This window comes from Andrographis paniculata, unplaced genomic scaffold, assembly GCF_009805555.1.
Source record: "Andrographis paniculata isolate CXL003 unplaced genomic scaffold, ASM980555v1 Contig15END, whole genome shotgun sequence".
NCBI lineage: Eukaryota > Viridiplantae > Streptophyta > Magnoliopsida > Lamiales > Acanthaceae > Andrographis > Andrographis paniculata.
In genome coordinates this window covers 1,257,316-1,267,605 of record NW_026137435.1, presented here as the reverse complement: position 1 = coordinate 1,267,605, position 10,290 = coordinate 1,257,316, and the positions used below count along the sequence as shown (strand labels likewise).

Below are 10,290 nucleotides of genomic sequence, written 5' to 3'. Positions count from 1 at the left end.
TAAAAATATTTAAAATATTAACAACACTATTCATATAAAAAATAATAAAATAATATCATAACTTATTATTAATAACTTATTAATCTAAATTACCTAAAATACAATGTCAATTACCAAAAGATCCATCTTTTCCGGGACACGGAGGGAGTATTTGTTTTTAATTATAGTGAAATAATTATATTTAAATACTCCATCCGTCTTACATTGCATGTTCGGTTACTGTAGACAAGTAAATTTAAGATAAACATAATTAGTAAATAATTAAAATTCTATTGATGAAAATAATTATCCTATAAAAAAAAAATTGAACATTTTACATTAAAAGTAACGAGTAATAACTAAATTGCCCTATTTTTTCTTTTTACACTATTGATTCCGTTTCAAAACAATAGTCTTATTTTATTATTTTCGTTCATCTAAAAACAATAATGTCATTTTCATTTTTGGTAACTATTTCCCCAACTTTTTACAAATCTATCAACTATTTTTTACAATAATTACCTAAATTAGGACATTTTAATCTTTAATAAACAATTTTTACATTCACTATCAATATAATATTATTATTTTTTAATTTTTGTGTCAATCCCAAATATCCTTGTTATTTTGGACCGAAGAAAATATTAATTTATTATCAACTCTTTAATAAATATTTATATGTAGTACCATTTTTATTTTTATTTTTATCTATCCGAGTTTTGCATTAAATATTATTCCCTCCGTCTCATATCTATATATCAATTTACTTTTTGTACGAAATTTTAGAAATATTAGTATTATATTGGAATATAGTAGAAATAAAGGTAAAAAAACTAAATTGCCCTTATTAATATTTTATATGATATAAAAGTAATGACGTTTGTATAATATATTGTAAATTAGAAAGGTATTTGTAATATTAAGTAGACAATACAGTTACTAAAAAAAATAAAATTTAATAGTTTGTTATGGAACATAGGAAAATAAAAAAATAGATAAACTGTTAAGAAACGAGGGAATAGTATTTTTTAAATTCATAACAGAATAGTAATAGAATAGAATATCAGACTATATTTTTTTTATTATTATATATATATTTATTAATATATCTTAAATATACTAATTTATTAAATTGGGCCGGATCATGCCACAATCCGATTTTAATGGGCCGGAATGCCCGGTTCATTTCGAATTTATCTTTTAGGCCCAAGCGTACTTTTTCTGTGCCGGGTGCGGGTCGGAACCGGTTATAAATTATAGGTCCGCCGCCAATCGGAAAGTCCAGATTGTCAATCATCGCCGGCGGATAGCGATTAACCTAAGCTCGAAAATGGAAGCTGGGAGCACACCTGTGGACCTCTTGGCTGGAGCGTCCCTTAATCCGAAGCCCAAGATTGTGGTGATATTGGGTGCCAGTGGATCAGGCAAATCCAAATTGGCCATCGACCTTGGTTTCCACTTCCCTATTGAAATTATAAACGCCGATTCGATGCAGGTTTAGATTCCTTGAGATAGGATAAAGGAATTGATCAATGGAATACTATGCAGTTGTGTTATTGATGAACGCCCCTCCTTGTAGGTTTACAGAGGCTTGGATGTCCTTACTAATAAAGTTCCAGTTCACGAGCAGAAAGGTTAGTGAGAGATTCCTTGTTCTTGTTTATACTTTCTTTTTGGTGCATAAGATGTTTTGTATTTTATGATTATATTTTGTTTTATCATTCAACAACTACGTGTTTGTTAAATTTTTGTTGTGGACTTTTAATTTGTTGCAGGAATCCCCCATCATCTTTTAGGGACAATTAGTCCAAATGTTGAATTCACAGCTAAAGATTTTAGGGATTCTGCTATGCAGGTGAGAAAAACAGTTCATTCTCTGAATGTCAATTTGTTAACTGTGAAAATGCCCTTAATTTTCCATTTTATTAAGATTAAAGGATTCAATCTGAAAGGTTTTGGTTAAATGGAACAGTTTCGTCGTTTGAAGGGCTGAGTTAAAATCATAGCTTACAGTTAATTTTACATGAAGAATCTCTATGAAATTGTACAAATCAATAAAACATGAATTGTAGGTGTATTTGCAGGAAAAAGTTTAGTTTTGTACTTGTGATCCATTGTCACTTTTTCTTGGTATGTTTCTTCAGCTGTGTTTTTGGTCCATTATCTTACAAGAAAATGCAATTTCTTGCAAGGTATCCGATAAAAAAACATCAAAGAAACATACCTGATGATAGTGATAATTAGCTATAAATGTATAACTAAACCTACAATTTTCCCCTGTATTTTCTTATGGTGAGAGAGTGAAGCAATGTTATTTGACTGATTTCTGGGACTCTGCTAATATTGCAGCTTATTGATGAGATATGGTCTCGGAACTGCTTGCCTGTTATAGTAGGTGGAACAAATTACTATATCCAGGTTAGCCATCTTGAAGTTGGTGTAAAAATGCTTTTGTAGATTTTCTTGATAATACCCGGCATATGATCCAATAAACACATAAAGCATAAAAATAAAATAAATTGCACTTAACTTGAATCTTTGTGCGACCAACACAAGATTCATCTGGTGTAATCAAGTATTGTTGGTCTCATTGTTAAGCTAATGGTTGAAACCCGTTGCACCTATTTGCCAACTTAAGCACTAATAGTCATTATGAATGCTTATGTTGTTGCACTGCTGCAGCATACCTGAAAATTACACCAAACAATTACATACAGCCACTTGTAGCATAACTGGAAAATGTCGCTCCTAACTTTTGCCGAAGAAACAGAGTCAGTTGTTTTTTTTGGTTTAGTAGGCGTTTCTGATGGATCTTTTGCATTCCAATTATCTTACAGTTTTTCCTTTTTCTTTTCTTCATACAAGATTGTCAGTGATTGCAGCAAATTACTGTTGATTGAATATGAATAATGCATCATATGTGTCTTCTGTTTATGTTCTTTTTAGATGGTTCTTGTTTTCATTAATATTTCCAGTCTGTTTTGCAAAATATATGCCCATTTTTGGTCATGATGGTTCCTTTTTAGGGTTGTGTGTGCGCGCCTGTGCTCATTTATTTTACCATAATATTTAACTGTTATCACATTCTATTGATAGAGCTCAGATCTCTGATCATATTGATATCTTTGTTTATTTTTGTCAGGCTCTTGTTAGTCGGTTCCTATTGGATGAGCATGCAGACTATCTTCCTGGTAAGAAATAAGAATAAGTAAAAAAAATAAAAGAAACTCTGAGACTACCTAGGTAGTCAGCTACAAGAATAATGTGGTTCTTCTGTATGCAGGAGATAACGAGAAGGATGATTCTGAACTTGGGCCGACCAGTACAAATTGTGATTATAGTTATAGTCGGCTTAAAGACATTGATCCAGTTGCAGCAGACAGGATTCACCCAAATGACCAAAGGAAGGTAAGATGCTCCCTAAGATTGTTATTATTATTATTATTTTGAAAGCTAAACCAGAAAGACTGGGTAAAACTGGGCCAAATGGTTGATTATATACTAACAAATGTTTCTATTTTCCCTAAGAGTCCTCCATATTCCATTTGGGTACTTTTGAGTTTTTGACTTGGAATCTTGACTTGGACAGTGGTAAATTGTAACCTTAATATACTTGGGATGGCTAGCGCTTCACGTGTTTTGTATGTTCTAATACTTAAAAAATTTACGGGAGACTTCAACTGACACCAGGACACTTTCACCCAATAATTGATCTTTCAATTGATGATTTTCATGTCTGATGACATTAACAGGCGAGTGAAATAATTGGAGTGTGTGTCGAATCCAGAGTATAATAATCAAGACATGTTAAGGCATCAATTGTGGCTATAGAAAGATTCTTTATGCTACTTTACCAAATGCTCGCACTTCTCACTGAGAAAGCTTCTGCTTAATCATAGAATTTGCGGCATACTGATGGCCTTAACTACCTGATTTTAGGCAACTATTCTCAACAATGATACCTGCTAATTAAGAGATTGTGTGTTGATTAACAATAATTATATATATATGTATATGCATATATTATATTGAACATATTCACTACATTTTGCAGATCAAGCAATATCTAAGCCTATATTCCCAATTCAGTGTCCTTCCAAGCAAGTTTTTTCAGGGGAATACCATGCAGGTTTGTTCTGTACCTTTTTTTACTTATGGTTATTTTTAGAAGCCCGTCTTCATTTCTCAAGTAAAAGTGAAGTTAACGCCTTAACTTTCATTGCATGCTGCTGCTGTCAATTAAGAACATTAGCTATAATGGGCTGAATTAGACGGCATAAAACAGATCATATCATGATGTAATTTTCTAATTCGAAATATGGCAGGGCAGAACTGGGGTCGAGCTGTTAATTTAAAATATGATTGCTGTTTTATATGTGTGGATGCATCGCTCCCAGCATTGGATCAATATGTTAATCATAGAGTTGATTGCATGGTTTCTTCTGGTCTGCTTAGTGAAGTCCGGGACATCTACATCTCAAATGCTGATTATACGCGAGGACTGAGGCAGGCAATTGGAGTCAGGGAATTCGAGGATTTTTTAAGATACTGGAACTCTGAACATGAATCGTCTTTTGCATGTCCTGAGCTGTTCCAAGAAAATATGCGCCTAATATTGGATTCTGTCGGCAATGACCGACCAAAATTCAAGTTGGAAGAAGCTATTGAAAAAGTGAAATTAAATACCAGAAGACTTGTTCGTCGTCAGGTAAGACAATTCCCTAATTAAAATTATAAATTTTCTAACTATGCTAAGAATGCCAATTGCTGTTGCTGCTGTAAACTGTTTCTCTCATTGAAATATCGATTCGAAAAATTTCCTTGAGTTAGCCAGCTTCGGTGTTAATTTACTCACTTTTCAACAGAGAAGAAGGCTTAGTCGACTCGAAGAACTATTTGGCTGGAACATACATTTTATTGATGTCACAGAATGCCTACAATGTATGCAGTCCATCTACTTTATATAAATTAACCGCACATATATATATATGTATATATATATATGAAGTAATTCAACATATTGTGTTAATTATTCTGATGTCACTTGTTTCAATAGGCGCTTCGGACAGTTTATGGACTGCGAATGTGGTGGAACCCTCAGTAAGCATCATTAAATCTTTCATGGATGAAACTGGTACTTCAGAATCCGCCATTGGAGGTTGCAAAGAGATCAAACTAGCTCAGAAGGACCTCTGGACTCGATATGTTTGCCAGGTTAGTTACATGATCATTGCTTACTATCCTCTCTCGGCATGCTGAAGACCGTAGAACTATATATATACTTTCGACTCAATCATTTCAGAAATATATATATATATATATATTGCTAGGCATGCGGAAATAAGGAGCTTAGAGGCGAGCATGAATGGGAGCAACATAAACAAGGACGCAGCCATCGCAAAAGAGCATCCAAGATTAAAAGGTCAGGCGTACTTTTCGATACATCTCATACCAGTACAATGAAAATAAATATATGATGATACGATCTCCGAATAGGCTAAACTTTGAAGATATGTCTCCGTTCTAAAATTTATTTTAGGTCTTGTCTGCTGCATATGGTTCGCGCAGGGTGACTTACTTTTTCGAATTTAGTTTGTCGGCTATTAGATTCGGACGAAAGTTTACCCAGAGTGTAGATGAAAAAAATTGGTGAACCATACGCAAATCTTTTCAATTTGTGTGTAGAATATGCTAAACTATGGTTGAGTAGCACAAATCCGTACCGATTGTTTTTGTAACCAAAAAATGTTCATACAATGATTCTAACTAATTAATTTAATTAAGATAAAAAATTATAAAATATAAAGTTTAAAATACGAATAAAATGTATAAATAATTTAAAAAAAAGAGAAATTATATAGGGCGGAAAGAAATATTATTTTTCAAGGCTTATATTACTTTTGTTTGTTTTTTTTTTTTAAAAAAAAAATCATAAAATCAAACACATGTTATTCAATATTCATTTAATATATCACATAAAGATTTATTTTTCCTTAAAACATTACATCTAACATAGTTTCAATTCAAAGTTTAACTGTATTCAAATCCGAAATCTAAATTCAAACTTAAAAAAAACACCCCTCGCTCAAAATACAAACCGCATTCGATCAAACCTGAGGTTGTACTAGACGACGGGGTTTCTTTCTTATAGGTCTCAACACTTTGACGAACATCTTGACCGTCTTAAAAAGTAAACGAAGAGTGTGCCCGAACACGAGTAGTGCCATCAAGCAAATCCACACGAACACGGTGATCCCTATGATAGAATAGATCGAACTCTTCTTGTTGTCGGGCGTATTCAAAATGAGCGAAACCGTATACGTTACCGCAATCGCCGTGATCGCGATCCACGTGATCACCATCAAAGCCCACATGGAAACCCTATTTTTTAGCGGCAATCCGCTCATCAATAGGAAAATAATGCTCAAGGACGCGATGAAACCCGCCGTGTTCACAATGTAAAACGGCGCGTACTTCTTGAGGTACACGTATATTTTTGTTAGGTAATATTGTACGTCCCCCGGCCTCGCCGAGGTCGTTGTCTTCGTATTATTTTCCCAAACGTTCGCCGGCGGGTTTATTCCAACTTGGAATGCCATGCTCGCGATTAGCGTGGCTACAACCATCATTGCGCTCCGTTTCTTGTCCAACCAATCGTCGCTTTTCTTGATTAGCTTTTGGAACTCTTTTGGCGACAAGAGGATTGGATTTTTGGGGTATTCGGAGATGGCGCCATAAGGGTTTTTTTGGGTATCGACTAATCTTGGTGGGTCGATGATGGTTTCCGGTCTTGTCCCTAAAGCTCCGGCGTTCTTGAGGATTTCTTCCATTTTTATGTCTCTCGAGTCTATTTTTCTTTTGATTAAAATGTCCATCGCCGTTGTTCCGCTTGAGCTCGTTGCGTTGACTTCAATTGTGTCGAGTGATAGTAGAAACTCGGTTATCTATTGTTACAACATAGCGATAAGAACTTACGAGTAAAATACATTTTTTCATAAATATTATTAAAAAAATAATATACTCACTCCCATCGCCTCTACGGGCCACATTAAATATATTATAATTTTTTTCACAAATATCATTTTATTAATATTATAAGATATTTTTGCAATTTTTTCTTAATTTGTACTACGTTTTGATAATAATAATAATTAATATTCAAAATCAATACACAAAAAGTAAATGAAACTCTTAAACCGGACGAAGGTAATACATATTAACACAATATATATGCTTTATTTGTTAAAAAAAATTAATAATTCTAACTCAAAATATTATAGTTTATATTACATATATAATTCTCAGTACTTAATACTCCATAAAAAAATATATTCATTAAAAAACATCAAGTAAACTTGGAGTTTGGTTTTAATATTTTGGTATTGATTTTTTTTATTTAAATAGTAATTTGAATTTAATATTTTTTTTAAAAATAGTAATTTATTTGTTCCATTCACCTTGTTTATATTCTTCTGTCGGTTCCACATCTCATATTATTTTTTTTTTAGAAAAAAATTACATATTTTAATTTTATTTTAAATGTTTTAATTTATATTTTTTAAATTTTAATTAGATTAAATAGTTATTATTTATATTATAGAATAATTATTTTTACTAATACATTTATTAATTATATTTATTTTAAATTTTTATATCTAAAATAATCGGGACACGACAAAAATAGTATATTGTTACAAAATATCACAAATATTCTATATCTATATATATATATATATATATATATTTTTTTCTAAAACTAAACTCCAAAATAACAGAATTTGACTCTTATGCAGTGAACTAATGTTTGCTTGTAATTTTAATTTTATTTATTAATTATACAATAAAATAGAATTTACTTTTAAAATTAGTCACACTCAATATTTATTAGTATAGTATTTTTACTAAAATATTATATCAGAATTTCACTTCTTATACTTCCTCCGTCCAATTTCTATTGTCCTAAAGTATATTTACACGGTCTTTTTAGATGATTGTCTTTTTGTTATAAATTGACAAATTTGTCCATAATTGTATGGTAGAGATTAATAGTAATAAATGAACGAAGGGTAAAAATGTAAAATTTGTGTTTTAAAAAAAAAATAGGACCATAGTTATTGGACGTCCAAAATAAGAAAGTAGAACATTAGTTGTGGACAAAGAGAGTATAAAACATCTTATCAATAAATATTTTATATATAAAATATTATACTCCCTCCGTCCATTTTCTAATGTCAGTGATATTTAAACGCTAATTAATTTTTTTGTTGTAAATTAACAAAATAACCCATTATTTTGTGTATAAATATAAAAAAATAAATAAAATAAAGATAAAAAAGTAAAATCTTATTAATAAAACAAGTAAAAAAATAAGACACTGGTCTGTGAATGGAGAGTGTATTTATACTTATTTTTTAATTTAATTTTTAATAATTTTAAAATAATCCAAAACATATGAGACAAATACATTTTATATTTTAATGCATATAATTAGAACGAAGCCGCGTTAAAGTTGTTACAGATGATCTCACTGAAATGCCTGGAGTCAACGGACTTTAAAAAAATATCTATATATAGAATATAGGGAAATAAAATTTCATTTTTTTTTTTTATTTATATAATTGGCCCAAATATATCTTAATATTAATTTCTTTATTCTAAATAATTCCCAATTTTTTAAAATATGTATATTGAAAATAAATTATACTCCCTCAAATGGACTCATTTGATTTGGACACAGATTTTAATATTATATTTACTTTTTCACTTTTATAACAAAAAAATAGGTAAAATAGTTAAAAACAATAAAAAGTACTCTATCTTTCTATAATTAGATATCTATTTGTTTTTTTTTCATGTTATTTTAAAAATATTAATATTATATTGGGATGTAGTAAAAATAAAGTAGAAATAACTAAAATAACTTTATTAGTATCCGTGATATAAAAATAACAACATTTATGTAATATATTGTAAGTTGTAAGTGTATTTGTAATGTTAGATAGATAGTACAATTACTAAAAAAGAAAATGAATACTTTGTTATGAGACGGACTAAAATAGAAAATGTATACTTTGTTATGGGACAGAGGGAGTAATACAAACTTTTGTCCCAAATAAAAGGTCTTTGGGTTTTGTAATAGTTTTTTCTCTAACTTTATTTTTAAAATAATTGTATGTTTAATAATATATTTGTAATTTAAGTAAAAGTTAAGATGGTATTTCAGTATTAGTATATGATTACTTTTTTCTAAAATAAAAAAGAGATACTTTAAAGTGAAATAGACTAAAATGATAAAAGAATACTTTGAATTGAAACGTAGTACTTTCTTCGTATAAAATATTTTACTGTATTTTGCATATCGCAAGTAAATTCATTTATCTCCGCAAAAAAAAAAAAAAAAAAAAGGTACCTCGACTTGCTTTTCAACAACGGCGAGATGCAACGTGGTGTTCCCATCCCGATTTTTACTATTCACCAAATCACGACAATCCGTCGTGTCCATCAAAAGCTTCAACGCGTCGAGCTGCGAGTATTTTACGCAAAGGTGCAAAACGGTGTCGCCGCCATCGACCATGGCGCGAGCCGCCTCGGGCTTTGCCGTTATCAATTCCTTTAGGGTTTCGATTCTCCCCATGACGGCCGCGACATGGATAGGGTTTCTGCCGTCCCTGTCACGTGCAAGGCACATGCCGGGATTTTTTTGCGCCAAAATCTTCGCAATCTCGGCGTGCCCTTTGAGCGACGCCAAATGGAGCGGCGACGATTGCCGCCAATCGAGCTCGCTCGTTAGCTCCGGCTTGATCTTCAAAAGCTCCGTTACGAACGTTTTGTGGCCTCGCATGGCCGCGACATGGAGCGGCGTCTCCAAATACGACGTGATCGAATTCGCGCGGTCGAGGATCAATCTATCTTGTTGGACTAGGGTTAGTAGGAGATTTGTGTTGCCTTCTAGTGATGCTTTGTAGAGCTCTTCATCCATGGCTTCTATTTCTTGATCTTGATTTTTTTTTTTTTTTTTAAAAGTTATTACCTTTTTGTCTTTGACATGTTTTTATGTAGTTTGTGAAAAGAAAGGATGTGGAGTTAATAACCCCTTGATTATATAGTGTAATGGAATGAGAAAAGAAAAGGAAGGGAGGAGACTTTTAGAACTTTTTATTGTTGTCCTTTTTTTTTTTTTAAATTGATTTGAAACTAGGAATTGATTTGAATTTATATTTAAATAATCTATTAATATAATATTTTGTGACAAAAAATTGATGTGTTGTGAAGTTCACATTCGAACTAGGAAGATACTGATATGTATAGTTT

The 10,290-nt window shown here is 31.4% G+C and overlaps 2 protein-coding genes across 4 annotated transcripts; one reads left to right on the top strand and one right to left on the bottom strand.

Moving 5' to 3' along the window:
• Window positions 1–1,240: 1,240 nt before the first annotated feature.
• On the top strand, window positions 1,241–5,633 carry LOC127260037 (tRNA dimethylallyltransferase 2). Of its 3 annotated transcripts, XM_051287689.1 has the most exons (12): window positions 1,241–1,474; window positions 1,559–1,613; window positions 1,755–1,834; window positions 2,329–2,397; window positions 3,122–3,170; window positions 3,263–3,387; window positions 4,034–4,108; window positions 4,310–4,687; window positions 4,845–4,920; window positions 5,036–5,193; window positions 5,310–5,401; window positions 5,519–5,633. In XM_051287689.1, exons 1-12 carry the CDS (start codon window positions 1,310–1,312, stop codon window positions 5,550–5,552), a joined length of 1,356 nt encoding a protein of 451 aa, XP_051143646.1. In that variant the 5' UTR covers window positions 1,241–1,309; the 3' UTR covers window positions 5,553–5,633. The 3 variants fall into 3 exon arrangements, with proteins under 3 accessions (XP_051143646.1, XP_051143653.1, XP_051143638.1); XM_051287681.1 differs by having other exon boundaries at window positions 1,249–1,474; window positions 5,310–5,633; XM_051287696.1 differs by lacking the exon at window positions 2,329–2,397 and having other exon boundaries at window positions 5,310–5,633.
• Window positions 5,634–5,941: 308 nt separating this feature from the next.
• On the bottom strand, window positions 5,942–10,093 carry LOC127260216 (ankyrin repeat-containing protein BDA1-like). Its single transcript, XM_051287916.1, has 2 exons — window positions 9,389–10,093; window positions 5,942–6,923 (listed from the first exon to the last, which is right to left on the bottom strand). The coding sequence occupies exons 1-2, from the start codon at window positions 9,956–9,958 to the stop codon at window positions 6,087–6,089; spliced, it is 1,407 nt and encodes a 468-aa protein (XP_051143873.1). The 5' UTR covers window positions 9,959–10,093; the 3' UTR covers window positions 5,942–6,086.
• Between the last annotated feature and the right edge of the window lie 197 nt (window positions 10,094–10,290).

What these genes read in the sequence shown, in the direction of transcription:
- LOC127260216 (XM_051287916.1), bottom strand. Translation starts at nt 9,958, where the DNA reads ATGGATGAAGAGCTCTACAAAGCATCACTAGAAGGCAACACAAATCTC. An exon ending in TTGTTGAAAAGCAAGTCGAG is followed by an intron (nt 6,924 to 9,388) that starts GTACCTTTTTTT and finishes TTGTAACAATAG; the next exon opens with ATAACCGAGTTTCTACTATC.
- LOC127260037 (XM_051287681.1), top strand. Translation starts at nt 1,310, where the DNA reads ATGGAAGCTGGGAGCACACCTGTGGACCTCTTGGCTGGAGCGTCCCTT. An exon ending in TAAACGCCGATTCGATGCAG is followed by an intron (nt 1,475 to 1,558) that starts GTTTAGATTCCT and finishes CCCTCCTTGTAG; the next exon opens with GTTTACAGAGGCTTGGATGT. An exon ending in TGTCACAGAATGCCTACAAT is followed by an intron (nt 4,921 to 5,035) that starts GTATGCAGTCCA and finishes TTGTTTCAATAG; the next exon opens with GCGCTTCGGACAGTTTATGG.